Here is a 17,407-nt window from a genome sequence, read left to right on the forward strand (position 1 = left end):
AATTACACCAATCACAAGCCGGCGAAACAGAATATTGTGGATTAATATAATCTTGGTTTTCTTGTTATAATAATTTTTAATTTTACCAAATTTATTTACTAACGTGAAGATAAAAAAATTACTGTTCCAAACAAAATTGTTGGTCACGTGGCTTGTAATCATTTATGAAGGCTCTATAGCTATTACTACAGTGCCAGATCGGTTATAGTATTTTCCCTTTCCGAGACATTTTGAAAAAAAAAAACAAATATAGTCTCGAAAATCTACCGAAAAACTCCGTAACTTTTGTGTTATTTAAATCTATAAAAACATTTCTATAACAATTTTTGCGAAGAATTTCATTATGGACTCAAATTTTTATTTTTATATCAACACTTTTTTTTCTTATGCATAATTTTATACTGAATGAAATGAGAATTCTGATAAATACTAATATGTTTCTTGAAAAACAAACGTTTCAAATAATATCTCATAAAACAATTTTCATCGAAACGGCGAAACGGCATATAAAATTCACATTATGAAATAAATTAATTCTTAATTTCCATACCTAGTGATAACGCCAACATTCCACACTGTCAAGAAAACATGTTAATGGGTGTCACGAAATAATAGAAATTTTAATAATTATTACATTAAAACTTTTTCTCAAAACCCATCAGAAAAAAGAAAGTTGATAATGGTTTCTCCAAGCCGTAATAAAAATCTGGGTCCGCGGTGAAATTCTTTACAAGTAATTGCTGTAGAAAAGTTTTTACATGCGGATTTCAAAAATTCTTTAAAATAAAATTGTTACAATGGGTTTCTGCTTTGTGTCTCTTTTTCGTTAACTAAAAAAAAAATAAAAACAAAAGTATATTTGTCTCTGATAACGTAGCAAGTTTCAGAAATAAACAATCAGTGAGTGTTACTGTTGAACCATTAACATTTATGATAAATTTATTATTTGAATCGGGAACTTTGCATTAAAAAATGGCTGTCGTCTTGAAATTAATGCAATAAAATTTGGTCACAGATTCTTAAGACAAAATGGGATTAGTATTTTTTATTTTTGCCAAATGGTCCCCTCTTTTGGAGTTACAGGAGTCTTGGAGTTTTTTGTTTTTTATGTCACAACCCTGTTGAATGAGAATCACTAAATTTGGTACACAGGGGTTTTATGACATGTGGAACCTGATAGTGCCACGCTTTTTGGCGAGGAACCCCCTTAAGATACTTTTTGTGTGCCCCCTTCTTTCTAAATCCAATGGTCTTCTAGCGGACTGATCATTTTTAAGAAATCAAAATGCGACTAAATTTTTTTGGCTCCAAAGACAAGGGGGCCCACGAAAAAGTGTCTTAAAGGGGTTCCCCGCCAAAAAGGACATCACCGTCATATTTCACATGGCACCAAATTTAGTGATTCTCGTACAACAGGCTTCCGAGATATAAAAAATATTTTTCTCGAGGGTGGATTTCAGGGGGCTGTAACTCCGAAAAAGGGGGTCACTTGAGAAAAATAAAAAATACGGGTCCCCTAAATTTGTCTTAAGAATCTGTGACCAAATTTTGTTGCCTTAATTTCGGGGCACCCGATATAATCCGCAATTTTTAGAAAATTATTATGGTTTATCAAACATTATCGGCTATTGTTGTTTAGATAACAGCAAAACATCATCTTGAATTTTAGGGTGCTATATTGACGTTTTCAGGTGTATCTTCCCATCTTAATAAAATATCAGACTTCATACGAGAGAGGGCAGGGTATTCGGTCACAAGTTAAGATTATCTAAATTAACCGATTATTATATAAGTGGAACACCTTTAAATTGAGTACCACATTCCTTGAAGGCAAACAACAATGAGAATTTGCAGCAATTCGATCAAGTGGAAAGAGTAGAGAGCGCTCAGAGGGTTTAGAGAATGGGCGTTTCTCAAGGATTGATCTTGAGTCGCATTCTTTTTCTTTTGTACATACATAAATGCTATTCAGCACACACCGTCTTTAGCACACTTGACTATGTATGTGGATGATAATCCATAATATTTTCTAACAAATCGTATGAATTAATTCTACAAATTTTGATGTAGTTATACAGGGTGATTCACAAATGGTGATCAAAAATTAAACCTGGTATTCTTTGGTGAATTTTAAGGGGAGTCTTTCCTACAAAGTTTTTATCTAGAACGCTTCGTTAAAAAGATACAGGGTGTTAAACTAAAATATTTTTAATTTTTTTAAATAATTTAAAAACTAGTAAGTGAAATAATTTGAAATTGGGCACATGTATTTATGTGAACATTGTCCAAAATCTGAGGGCTTTTCCTAAAATTTACATGCTTCAGTGTCGGAGATACAGGGTATCGATGTATTATTTTTCTAAATAAAATAGTACGCCACTGCTTTACGGTAGCAACCATAATATTTTCGGAGTCGTCTTTAAATTTTCCATAAATTACTACTCTCTTCTATTTTACGAAAAAAGTCTGATATAATTATCTCGATGTTATACGATTTCAAGACGGACAAAAAAGTGTAACAATTTAAGATTAATTTTAGTAATACTAGACTAAATACGAGATACCTAATATACAGGGTGTTTCTTAATAACGTGCTAATATTTAAGGAAGTTATTCTTGGGTCCATTTTAAGAAAAAAACTTAATATGAACATATGTCCTAAAAGTCTTAACTTTTGAACTACAGGGTGCTAAAGTTTTATGAAAAAATATTTTTTTATGATAACACCCTATTACCCTAGATATTTTTTGAAATTTGGTACATGTCTTCTATTCATCGAGATGCATTTTCTGATGTACAAACAATTTTATTATTTTTGCCAGTGGCGTCTGTACAGTTTTTGTATTGAATATTTTTGAAGAAAAATATGTTACGCCAGGGTATTTTCTTTTACCATACCAAAATGTATGTAGATTACTGTAATTTCTTAATTTCAACGTTTAATAGTTATTATCGTAAATAAATTATTGTTCAAAGTTTCATAAATCTTTTTTTTTTACTCGTAAGTGGTCCAATGAGATGCAAATGAATGAATTTTATTTTTTTGATGCGAAAAAAATTGAAGACACCACATTTGCTCAGAAAGGAATGAGGATTTCAAAAATGATTTTTACTTTAAGAAAACGCAGTGGCGTAACATATTTTTCTTCAAAAATATTCAATACAAAACCTGTACAGACGCCACTAACAAAAATAATAAAATTGTTTGTACATCAGAAAATGCATCTCGATGAATAGAAGGCGTGTACCAAATTTGAAAATATATCTAGGATAGGTAATACTAAAGTTATCATAAAAAAATGTTTTTTCATAAAATTTTAGCAGCCTGTAGTTCAAAAGTTAAAACTTTTAGGACATATATTCATATGAAGTTTTTTTCTTAAAATGGACCCAAGAATAGCCTCCTTAAATATTAGCATGTTATTAAGAAACACCCTGTATAAATGTCAATTGGAAATACCACTTTTAAAATCTTTTTTGACGTATTTATTTCGAAAATTTATACCATTTTTAAATAAAAGGCAGCAGTATTGTTGGGATACCAAATAATAAGTCCCGCAAAGAAATTTTTAAAGAATTAAGGATTTGTAATTTTGTTGTAAAAATAACTGACATCTGAATCAAATTCATAGAAATAAAACACAATATTTTAGCTTAATTAGTTGTTAGATTTAAGTTTGTGTATTTCCATACAATTTATAATGTATTATTGTCATAAAAGGAAAATTCTGAAATAAATAGATAAATAAAAGAGTGAGAGAGTGAGAGTTAGTCAGAGTTAGTGAATGAGTGAGTGAGTTGTGAGTGAGTGAGTGAGTGAGTGAGTGAGTGAGTGAGTGAGTGAGTGAGGGAGCGAGCGAGTGAGTGAGTGAGTGAATGAATGAATGAATGAATGGATGAATGAATGAATGAATAAATAAATAATGGATAAATAAATATGTAAATGAGTAAATAAATAAATAATTAAATAAATCTATATATTTTCAAAATATTTTGTAAATTAGAAAAGTTACAGTCGGTATTATAATTAATAAGCTACTTATTACAATTTTCCCCCATTGAATCGTTTTTATAATTTCCTAAAACATAAATCAACACAATGTCCCAATTTGCGAAGTACCTATTGTTCACTTTATCCTATTTTATTGAGGAATGTATATAAATACACCAAAAGATGTGTGTTTTAGAAATGATACTCTTGTAGACGTAAAATGAATGTCTATTTTTATCTGTTGCACAATATAATCATCATTTAATTACAAGAACGTACTTTTTATAATCTGGTTGGGTTCTATTCAGGTTTATTTATTTCTGAATGAGCAAACGAGCAAATCAGCTAAATAACCATCAAGACTTGAATTTAATTACATTGTTGCTGGGAGAACAACTTTACATAACTTAATCCAGTTTTATAATTATATTAATGTCATTCTTAACTGTGATTAAATAATAATTTGCAATAATTTATTCTGTTTCAAATTGACAACGGTAAATGTCAAGTTTAGTGTGAGGAGAATATTTGCTTTCTAACACTATAAATAACATTTTTTATGCCACGACGTTTAACCGTTCATCTAAATTTAGATACCCTGTTTCATTTTCTTACCGTTCGATTTTGTCATCGATTCTACCATAACGTACTTTCTCTGACTTACAAAAAATTGCGTGTAATATAAACAAATTTTATAAATTATTGTAGGTACGTTTTGTTTAATTATGCCTCAATAATCGAGCATAGTTTATATAGCGCAAAAAGTTTCAATAATAAAGATGTTGCAATGAAATTGGCTTGATGGTTCTGTAGATAAAACCAACTACCTTCGTTGTTGCCATTTTTTTTTAACAAAAACATGATAGTTACTATTTGGGTTTGTTTTAGGATTGACATTTTACACAGATATGAATATCAAACTGTTATAATGTAAAATGTGCAAGTGGTGAACTTGATCCATATTTTCATGTTACTTTTATAGCTAATTTCAAATAAACATTCTAGCAACCACTTACTTAAAGAAAGATCTAGTGGCAGTGAATCAAGGTAAGCAAGTCACAACTGTGCTTCTAACAATAACGATCGTTAAAAAAAAATGTAATTTTAATATACCTAGTTGTTATTTGATGCTGGTGATACTTAAATAGATAATGAAACAGCTAAAAATAGAAGTTTAATTCATCTGGTAAACAATCTAAAAGACTACTGATTGTGAGTAATACTTGGATCAGATGCATTACCTGCGATAAATTGCTGTCTCGTGAAAGGGATATGCTTTTTTGCTCTATATTTTTTGTTATCTTCTATGCAAATAGCGTTAAATTACCTTATTGCAAATCACAGGAGAAATTTAATTAGAGAAATTGCAATTTCTTATTGCAAGTTCGAATAAAGGACAGCATGACGTGTCTAACAGACTTAAACGAAATGTCATAACATACATTTTTGTTTATAAACGCAGGATGGGATACAGTTCAATAACTTAAAATAGAGCGACTGAACTAAACGTGACGTATAAAAGAGATGTTGCTAATTTTCAAATTGCACCGTGTCAAAGAATCAATCTGATAATTTCAGGAAATTATTTACACCGTACTGGTGGAGAAGCAATGAAAATTGGGCTTAATTTTGGTAATATATGATCCATAAAATACAAGATTTTGTGTCAAATAAGAACATTATGTCGTTATATATTTGAGGTATGATTGCAAATTTTGAATTGCACGTCTCTAAATAAATGTGCAATTCAAAATATGCCAAATGTGCAAAATGTACAAACATGTACAAAATGTGCAAACATGTGCAAAACGTGCAAACATGTGCAAAACGTGCAAACATGTGCAACATGTGCAAACATGTGCAATTAACATAAAATGCAAGTTTTTGTTTTATCGTGTGTCAAATAGGAACATCATGTCGTTATATGTTTGAGGTATGGTTGCAAATTTTGAATTGCACATGTCTCTAAATGTGTAATTCAAAATATGTAAAATGTGTAAACATGTACAAAATGTGCAAACATGTGCATAATGTGCAAACATGTGCAAAACGTGCAAACATGTGCAACATGTGTAAAATGTGCAAACATATGCAATTCAACATAAAATACAAGTTTTTGTTTCATCGTGTGTCAAATAGGAACATTATGTCGTTATACAGGTTGTTACAAAATTCGCGGACACGGACTGAGGGATCATATTAAGCTAGATAAAGTGATAAAAAAGTGTCTTCATGATTTTTCAATCAAACCAGTATTTTTCGAGGTATAGCAGTATCAAATATCCAAAAATAATAAAAATATAATATATTTATAAATTTCAATTTTCAATCATTAGATAAACAATTACGACAAACGAGTTACAACAATTGTTAAAAATTTCCACAGTCTGCTGTTAAACATACTTAAGCACATTGTGCTACTGCTGTAATGGAGTTGCGTATCACCTCTGGTGTTATTTGCTGTATTGATTGAAATAGGCGGTTCTGCAATTTATTCAAATTTGCCACTGGTGTTCTGTACACTAAAGTTTTTAAGAAGCCCCAAAATAAAAAATCACATGGCATTAGGTCTGGAGAACGAGGTGGCCAAGCAAATGGATTGCCTCTGCCAAACCAACCGCACTGGACCTGGATGCGACCATACAATTTTTTTTCATTATATTCGAAAATTTGCAATTAGTTATGACAGTAAAACGTCAACAAATACTTTTTAGAATACACTAAATACCTATACCAAAAACTGAATAAAATTTCAGGTGTAAATGCAATGACATGAAATGTTGCTTTTATCTCCAAATTTATTGTATTCTCTAAGCAATTAACTTTTTATTTTTTCCTATACTAATTGTCACTGCAACAGCAGTAAAGAAAAGCTGAAAATATTTTTTAACAAAAAATTTGTAAAAGATAGAAAATATAATTTCTTGTTAAATTCGAAGTTATTTTAAACATATTTCGAAGATTTGGAAATTGAAAATATAGACTATATATATAGTGTGACGTCACATATTTAGCAACAAATTGTCATAGTTGAAATTGTACAGACCGAATCTGAACTTTGTGTACAATTACATACTATAAAAATTAATAACTACAAATGACTTTATTTTACTTAAACTTACAAAAAACGATATAAAAGAATATTCCTAAATTTAAGTAAAGTTAAAATTTAACATTAGTCTTGTTATTCCTAATGCGGATGCTCGAAAAGAATAGCCTCATACGCAGTTGAGATGTTGTTAATATCTCATCGCTGTTATCATTAGTGTATTTTCTCCTAATTTGTTTAATCTTGGCATTTTCTAGTTCTACAAGGTATTTTTAATGTTTTTCTTGATGTTGTGCTATGTCAGTGTGTTTTCGAGTGTTTTTTTTTTTCGTGAAGTGGTTTATTATAGACGTACTCTTAACCAATACCAAACATTCCTTGAATGATTTCCTGTTGCGAGGCTACTTCGTTTACATGAAATTATCTTTAATGCGCATGCTCAGCAGCATCGATATAATTTTAATGTATTAATTACTATAAAAGTCAATAATCTATAAATTTAAATATGTAAATTCTATAATTCTTTTAGTTTGTCACTTGGGGTTTGACACTTCTTAAATATTTCTAATATTGCTAGAACATCGCTATATTTAGGGTCATGACAAAGAAGACATTTTTTTGGTACTTATGTCTAAAGTACATAAGCCTATTATTTGGCGTAAGTTACGTCACTACTAAAAAAGGCTATTAACCATACCTATTACAAAACTGAAAGACAGTTTTTTATTAAAGAATATTCTCGGAGATTGTTGGATTCAGAGTAAAAAATAAAATTTGATTAAGAAAGAATTTAGACATTAACAAATCTCTAAATTGGAGTAGTAATTAAATGATATAATGTTGTCATCTGGGTGTATTTGACACCAGATTTTGATGATTGGAGATCTGTTCACTATTTACTATTAGAATAAGTGGTATAAATATTTTCCTTGGCAAGATGAATGAATAATTCAATTTTAAAACCAGTGTTAAAAAATGTAAATTTTATATGAATATAGGACCGGAAACACTTTTACATTTAAGTTTGTAATTTCTACTCTAATAACTACTTTCAATAAATTTCAAAGTACTAGGCAACATATTATAAAGGTATGTAGCTAAATATTAGGCAAATAGTGATTTGAAAAATGAAGATGAGTGCGGACCATATCTATTTTTCAGATCTCTATCGTAAACTTTAACACTGTATGAAGTTTTTTCTTATTTTTTTTTTTGCTTCAATAATTGTTTACATTATTTTTAACACCATATATGCCGAGATCTAAGTATTAAATTATTTTACGAAGTTCTTGTTACCGTTTCATCTTTACGTGATATTTGATATTGAAAAACCGATTGAATTTCTTTCAAATTCGTATATTTTCCGATATAATTCCATGTTCAAATAAGAATTGGCGTGCAATAGACGGTGTGAGGAAGTTCGCTGAACCAACATTGTATTTTGATTCGAATTACTGGGAACAGGGAAACGTACATACAATTGGTTATACAATTTCGTCTTGCAGAGCTTCAATCAGTTACATTACGAAAAATAGGCATTCGCTGCATCAAGTCGTCAAGTTGATTAAAATAGAAGCACTAGAGTGATAATCACTGTCGTATGTGTTAGAAGCTTTGGCTTCGGGATTATTAAAATTATGTCACAGCATTTTGAAATAAAGTTTAATGCTGTTAAAAGTAAAAAGTCCAATTTCAGATATGGTTTTAAAATATAGCAGGGGTATAATATAAATATAACTAATTGCGTTCCATCCTTTTAATAGACTTCCTAATTTGCTGTCAGTATACATTATTAACTTTTAGCAATTACGAAAGTGAAAATTTATTAATTAGAGCAAATAATTTTATTTTCGGGTATTTATAACCTGCAGTGAGTTAGTTGTTAGAAAAGATTTTTGTACAACAACATCCACTTCTCGGATTTTCTTGTAAATCTGCAATGTTTTAACTACGGGTATAATTAGTCATGTACCTAAATGAGTCTGCAGAAAATAATTTTTGAAAATTATAAATATATGTATAGAGATATATATTTTTTTAATCTGTTGATTCACATGGCCATTTTGAAAACTGCTGTGCAAATCAACATTGCGTCTGCTGGTTACCGAACTGATATTCAATTCGTTGTACGAGGTCTGTTAAGAAAATAACCGAACTTTTTGAATTACGCGATAATTGAGATATTTAGTGATATGCGGTTAGCAGCATTGCGTTGCGCATAATCTCCTCTGAAACCATATGTTCTTAGATAGTTGATATCTCATTTAGTTTTCGTGATATTGTTATTTGAGTGCAACGTGTTTAAGTGTTGGTGAACGATTTTTGCAATGTACTATTTTCTGTAACAACGATGTAACGTAAAATTTTGCGTGAAACTGGGGAACACTTTTACGGAATCGTTTCAAATTTCAATGACGCTCTGGGTCCTACACTATGTTACGAATTCACAATTTAAAAGTGCTCGTCAGTCAATTGAAGATGATTCTCGACCAGGAAAGCCCTCGACTTCAGCTGATGACTTCCACCTTATAACAATAAGTTGAATTCTTCTTTGTAAAGCTAATAACATCGCATTTCTTAGCATTTAGATATAAATCATTTTAATTATTACACTAGGCTTCAATTTTGGCTATCTCTCTTTGAAGTCATTTAAGCAGGTAATGTTTGAAAACATTTTTAAATCATCAGTATACATCAGTTTCCGACAGCTCAGACTGGTAGTAAGATCATTAACAAACAACAAAAATAACAGTGGGCCCAAATTTGAACCTTGAGGTACTCCCGACTTCGCTAAATACTGGACAGAACCATAACCATTATAAAAAACATATTGTTGTCTTTCAGACAAATATGACTGTAACAGTAAGATTGAATCAGAATCGAAAACAAAGCTGTAAAGTTTTTGCAAGAGAATCTTATGATTAATTCTGTCAAATGCCTTTGCAAAGTCGGCATATATAACATCGAGCTGAGCTCCACTGCACACCGCTTCCAATGCATACTGGGAAAGAACGACCAAGTTGCTGGTTGTTGACCTCCATTATCACAATGGATTGGCAAAGGATCTCCACGACCCAAGAAAGCACGTCAGTCTCGATCCAATGTCAAACTGATGTTCAGTGTTTTTTCGACTTTAATGGAATTATGCATTGTGTTAATGGAATTGTGCATTTGCATTTGTGCATTTTGAAATCTTGCCTCAAGGTGAAGTAGTGAACTGTGTCTATTATCAAGGCGATTTACAATGGTTACGTGAAAAAATCCGCAAAAAGAGATCAGTGTTGTGGCGAGACAACTCATGGTTCTTGCACCATGACAATGCGCCTACACACTCAGCATTGTCAATTCGTCAGGTTTGTGTTGTATTATTGTCCTCTTTCATCCTCCTTACTCGCCAGACCTGTATCCTTGTGATTTTTTCTTATTTCCAAAATAAAAATCAGTGCAGAGAGGACGCCGTTTTCAGATTATTGATGACATCAAAGTAAATTCCTCAGACTTTAAAGGCCGTTTTAAATGAAGCTGTCCAGGACTGCTTCGCGAAATGAAAACATAGCTGGGAAAAGTGTGTGAGTAGGGGAGGTGAGTACTTTGAAGGATACAGGAACCAATAATGTATAAAATTAATCATAAAGTTAAAAAAAATTAAGTTCGGTTATTTTCTAAACAGACCTCGTACTTGGCTCACTAAGTTTTTATTTCCATCCTTTGTATTTTTTCCAACTGTTTCATACTTCTGCGTAAACCTTTGTAAATTGTAGTCAACGTGTGTATTTATTAGAAAATACAAAAAACAAAATGTTATAACATTGCTGCTATATTTATTGTTTCTCTGAAGGTTTCAATTGATGATTTAGCGTATTTGTGTCAATTTGTTATTTTCAAGGAATTTCTTCATTTGATTGATTTAATGTTTATTAAAATATTTTGATTTATTGAAGTGAAATAATATGGTGGTTCACAAGAATAGTGAAAAGTTGTCCATTCCTCAGTTTCTTAGACATTAAAAAAATACTTAAAGTTTTAATTTAATTTAACTTTTTATTTTATATAAAAAGTTACAGTTTAAGAGTTCTTTGTAACACTCGCAACACTGCATAGTTGGTTTACATTGCGCGTATAGCTACCCTGAAGATAGCGATTCCCAACATGTTCTATTAGAAAATTATGCATATTTATTTTGTTTCATTTTTTTTATTCCAATTTGGAAGTATATTTCTCTAATGTTGCTGCAATAGTATCTTATTTCTAATCAATAAACAATTAATCAGAATACAGAAAGAAACTGAAATAATTTATTCAAGTTGCAATGACATTGAAATGAAGTACATAGAGAACAAGAACTATGTGTATTGTGTAGAATCGTATATCAAAACAACAAACAAATTACACAATGGGTGCATGAAAATTTGTATAAGTTATTTTCTAAGTAATATGAAAGGAGTAACATCATTTCAAATATCTTTTGACTCTATTTTAAAAGATAATTTTAAGTTTGACAAAGCGTATGCAAAAATACATTATTGACCATTTTCTAACTTAAAGTATAGTTCAATAATACCCATAGTAGTAAAGTTCAAGCTGGGATTCTTAAAAGCTTATTAAAATCAAAAAGGGGTTCCTAAAAAGTATGCTTCTTCTTAAAGAAAAACTGGCATGTTGACTATTGAAAATTAGTAGTTCTGAAAATAATTTTGTTGGAAACTTTTCTTGTTTCACTGGTATAATTTAAAATAAAATTCAGTAAATACTGAATATGTACAGGGTGATTCATTAAAAATGGGAAAGTCGAGAGCTGAAGATACTACACGTGAAATGGTGACCATTGGCGCAAACATGCTTTATCCGAAAGTTGATAGTTTTGGAAATACAGGGTGTTGAAAGTTAAAATTTTAAATCTTTTTTTTGCGATTATTCTGAAAATATGTAGGTTAGGAACTTGAAAATTTGTGAAACTACATTTTTCTAGGCGACGAATAAGATGCATGTTGTAATTTCAGCATTGCTCATAGAGGGCGCCACTTACGACCAATTTTACCGAAAATTTAGTTAATAACTTTTTACCCTGTATATTTCAAAACTTCAAATTCAAAACCTGAAAAAGCTATCATTTTTCCATTAATAATGTACTCTTGTTTCATTTCGGTATCTCGATCCGTTTTCGAGAAAAATCGATTTAACGAACACTATGTTTTGATAATACGAGAAATTAAAAGCGAAACAAACCAAGTGTTTCTTCGTGTTATTACAACAATTAACAATAAAACAAATGAAATTCGTAATAATGATTTAAAGTCAGTGTTCGAAGAATCCACCGTTGACATTTACACACTTTACACAACGTTTTCTGAGAGATCTTCGAGTTTGAAACAACTTATTGGGATTGCGTTTGACTTCGTTGGCAGCGATTTGTATTCTTTGCCACAACTCTGTATCAGTGTCAACGGTGGATTCTTCGAATAACTACTTTAAATTATAATTACGTATTTTATTTGTTTTATTGTTAATTGTTGTAATAACACGAAGAAACACTTGGTTTGTTTCGCTTTAAATTTCTCATATTATCAAAACATAGTGTTTGTTAAATCGATTTTTCTCAAAAACAGATCGAGATACCGAAATGAAACAAGGGTACATAATTAATGGAAAAATGATTGCTCTTTCAGGTTTTGAATCAAGTTTCATGTTAGACATACAGGGTAAAAAGTTATTAACTAAATTTTCGGTAAAATTGGTCGTAAGTGGCCCTCTATGAGCAATGCTAAAATTACAACATGCATCTTATTCAACTTTTCAAGTTCCTAACCTGCATATTTTCAGAATAATCGCAAAAAAAAAACATTTAAAATTTTAATTTTCAACACCCTGTATTTCCGAAACTATCAACTTTCGGATAAGGCATGTTTGCGCCAATGGTCACCATTTCACGTGTAGTATCTTCAGATTTCGATTTTCCCATTGTTAATGAATCACCGTGTATAGTACTTGATTCACATTAGGACTTTGAGGTAGCTCATATGTTTTAATAGATATATTCGAGAGGGTAAAATTAATATTGAGTTACCTACGTAATTTATCAATTTATTAAAGAAAAAGTATATAACATAAAAATGCATTAGATTCATTAGCATCTATTCCTTGAAACAATAATTATGCACTAAAAATTAATTAATAAATAAATAATGTACTTGTTACTAACGTTTTATTTCTTATGGTGAGGCACAGATTAAATATTTGCAATCATTATAAGAACGATAAATGATCTTAATGTCCTTGGTTCTTTGTTTATAATTAGATACAATATTTAATAACTGCTGCTACTAATCATAAAACATGATGAACGTATATCTCAAAGGCTCCGTTTTTATAATAATTAATCCAAGACTTTCAGGCAAACTTCTAATAGAACAAGATGTTCGCAGAATGTTTAGTCTAAAGGATGCTTTAACTGAATAAATTAATAAAAGTATTTAGGTATTAAAAATTATCTTTTCGTTCATTGAGACTTGGATAAACTTGTTTCGAAAAATATGTAGGTATATTATTTAAAATTTTCTCCTTATTTTTTTATCTTTTATTCTTTCAAAGGACAAAATACTTTTTCTTATCAAATCGTAAAAGTACCATCAAATTAAAATAATGTAATATTTATACAATATTATTCGCATGCACAAATACATATAGGTATCTTTAAAATCATCCCACGTTAAATATGATTAGACATATGCATATGGGCGTTATGTAATGCTATAGAACATATCTAATAGGTGGTATCCAAAGTAGGAAGTCATATTTCTTGTGTAATATGAAACGTTGTTTGTTAAATAATATTGTTGCAAATATTATAATTAAGATCGTTGCAAATGTTAAATATGTTTAGAAAATATTGTTAGACAAAGTTAAACAACACAAAATTTTTATAATGTTCCTTAACGTAAATTTATTGCTGGAATGTAAAATTTGGATACAGAAGGCCAGCATTCTACACTAGGGAAATAGTGCAGTGTGTTATGCAAAAAACTACGGAAATACTTGAAGTTACGTAACTTTAAATTTGCTTTTAAATATGTCAAAACTGTTTAGTCTTAGATCAAAGATCCAGTAAAAGTTTGTGAGATCATCTTATTTTCTACTTAAATAAGTGTGCGAAATGCAAAATTTATAATTTAGGTTTTAATTAAATGTTGAAATGTCACAGTGGTAAAACAACTTTTTGTATTTTTGTCGATAGAATCATTTTATATTAATTTTCTATTTGAATAGTTTTGGAGAGAGTCTAAATTAAAGATTACTAATTGTTCATTATCATTAATAAAATGTTTTTGTCAACATTGCAAATGTTGTTAAGACAATTATTATTATATACATACACTGAATATATAATTACTTTTTAATAATCTGTAATTATTTCTATAGTTTATTTTTATATTTAAGTTTGGAAAATAAAGAAAATATTATTATTAATGCATGTTTATTTAATTTTATACCCATAATAATTTTCTCTTTAATCTCTAGAATTTAACTTTCTATAAATATTTAACTATTATAATAATCTGCTAAGATTTAAATATAATTACTTTGTAAAAAAATTAAGAAAACATACTTCATTATATTATTTCTTGCAAATTGGGAATTAGTAATGTAAACACTAACTATCGTTATATTATAAACAATTATAACAAATACTGTTAAAAATATAGATCTTAACTTATTGTAGTTAAGAAGACAGAAAGTTTTAGTATAAGTCAAACTGAACACCAATATTTTTTAAGCTGATTGTAATTTATCAATAAATAAAATAAAAATATACCAATACAGTGAACATTTCCGAACTTACTTAGATTGTTCTGTTGCTATTTATTACAACTGTTAAAATAAAAAAATTGTGTTATAAATGGAAGGCCGCTTTAGCAATATGAAAAATGTATTATTCAAAAATACGTAAATATTCCATGTACTTTTTGCGTAAGTAAAAGTTAATTTTTCTATTTCTATTTACTTTTATCTTCATACCTTTTATCTTTTTATTTATTTGATTAGTGTTTTTTCTTGCCTGCTTGTTTTTGCCATATAAAAATAATTTTTTATTCAAATAAATAATCTCTCAGTGTGAGATATTTGTGGTTATATTGTTAGAGTTACTAATGTATAAAATCAATTCTTGACTGATTCTTTTGGTGTAAAAGTTTATTTACTTAAAAAATTGTTGTTTTCAGTTTGTCACAAATATCCAATAGAACAAAAACAATTTATAATCAATATTAAAATTAAAAAAATAGATTCCAGTAAAATGCCCATACTTTAACGTCTGCAAATAAATAATTTGACATTTATACCGTTTAACAAATATTTTTACGTCTGAAAAAATGTAGGTATATTGAAGTCCATACATACAAGGTGCCCCGATTTACAACTATACCATTAATACAGTACATAAACAACAGATGACGGTCAACATTTTTTTTATTAAGTGGATCATAAAAATACTCATATTTGGGAAATGTTCAGAATTACAAATACTAAGCTGGCTGAATTTGTTAGGATCTGATCTGATATTTGCTACACCTCTCATAATCCATACCAATTTCTATAAGATTCATTTATTATTTATTTTTCATTCAAATATATACATATGTAACAGTTTTTGGCATAAGTTAATTTATTTAAATTATTGTATTGTTTGCCCAATTTATTTTTTCCGAATTAATTTCGAAAAAGGGTCAGTTTTGCTTCTTTTTTCGCACAGACAATTTACTCACGCTCTTTCTTGCATAGTAATTGGCTCTTAATAATAAAAAAAATGTTGCAGAAGGCTAAGCTAAGAGTAGTAACATGAAACTAACAATTTTTTCAAAAAAAAATACCTCTAAGAAAAAGATCAAAATAAGTTTAGTATTCGTAATTTTGGAAGTTATTAAATCTGCACATTCTTAGTGTCTATTTAATAAAAAATATTTGATTTCGTTCGTTTTTTACTTACTACGTTAATAGTATCAACATGTATCTTTTATCGTCGTATTTTATTTATATACAGGGTATTAATTGAGTATGTACAATAAATTCAATGTACGACTATTTGAGTGATTTTAAGAGAAAAAGTTCATATAAACATTGGTTCTCAGATGCTTCGTTTTCAAGATACATTAAACTTTTATAAAAGTTGCTATTTCGTAAATATCTTAAATACCCTTTACCCAATTTTGTTGTAATTTGGCAGTGTTATTTGTAGTGTTAAGGGGCTAATTTAACCCTAACTTAATTAGATTTGTTAAGTCCAACGGTACCTTAACAAATATTTTTAATAATGTTTCTTGTGTGGTTCTGGGATATGCAGTTAGGTGGATTTTATTTTTTTTATCTCCAAAAATTAATCAAGATACGAAAAACATTCAAGAGGCAAAAAAGTTGTGTTTTTAGTAAATATATAAAAATGGCAAAAAAGTCAATGGGGTACATTTTTTTGTCAAAAATATTCGTTAAGGTACCGCTCGGGACCGTCACTGGACTTAACAAATCTAATCATGTAAGGATTAAATTAGCTTAACCCCTTAACACAGCAGGTAACACTGCCAAATTACAACAAAATTGGGTAAAGGGTATTTAAGATATTTATGATATAGCAATTTTTTTACAAAAGTTTAACACCCTGTATCTTGAAAACGAAGCATCTGCGGAACAATGTTTATATGAATTTTTTGTCTTAAAATCACTCAAATGATCGTCTGTTGAATTTATTGTACATACTTAATTAACACCCTGTATATTTATAACAAAATCAATTTTTTATTATTCTGTACTTTCTAAATTTGCTTTTTTATTTTCTAAAATCTATTCAGCGAAGCATTAGTATTGAATATGCCCGAAACAATAGCCCAGAAACACTAAAACGTTACTCTCGGCGTCTCAGTAGAGGCACTTCACTATCCTGCCACAAAAGCTCCGTTGTAAAAGGACTCAAAGCTGGCCACTCACCGATAAAACATAGGGCGATCACAAATGCAACAATGGGCCCAATCCCGGCCATCGTGTTGCTGCACAACTGTCTGGTTTCTCACTAACACTGCCTGGCCACCTTCTGTGTCTTTCACTTTAAATCTCATATATGTTGGAAATATACAAGAACTTGACTGTATACCTGCGAACGGTCCCCTCTTTTTGCATTCTCACCGCTCGAACGGGCTCTCTTGTTCCTCCTGATCACCCGGAATGCATCTTTTATTTTTACCGGACGATCTGCTGTCGGTCTGATGCAGCTCGTTAATTTATTTATTCGAAACCTATTCACCGCCGGCCAAATCTAAAGTGTACGGCGATTGTCCAGAGAAAGGACAGCTTATATAAAATTGTATTTCTAAGCGGTTCATTGG

General features: G+C 29.8%; 1 protein-coding gene across 1 annotated transcript in view; it reads right to left on the minus strand.

Moving 5' to 3' along the window:
• The window catches only part of LOC108905770 (protein Skeletor, isoforms B/C-like), a gene marked incomplete at its 3' end in the record, with an annotated part of 56,274 nt that extends 39,151 nt beyond the window's left edge, over window positions 1–17,123 (minus strand). Inside the window, exon 1 of the mRNA XM_023457311.1 lies at window positions 17,013–17,123. Within this exon, the coding sequence (XP_023313079.1) occupies window positions 17,013–17,064 (52 nt within the window). The remainder of the gene's footprint in view (window positions 1–17,012) is intronic.
• Between the last annotated feature and the right edge of the window lie 284 nt (window positions 17,124–17,407).

The sequence above is a fragment of the Anoplophora glabripennis genome, unplaced genomic scaffold (genome assembly GCF_000390285.2).
Source record: "Anoplophora glabripennis isolate ALB-LARVAE unplaced genomic scaffold, Agla_2.0 scaffold26, whole genome shotgun sequence".
NCBI classification, from domain to species: Eukaryota; Metazoa; Arthropoda; class Insecta; order Coleoptera; family Cerambycidae; genus Anoplophora; species Anoplophora glabripennis.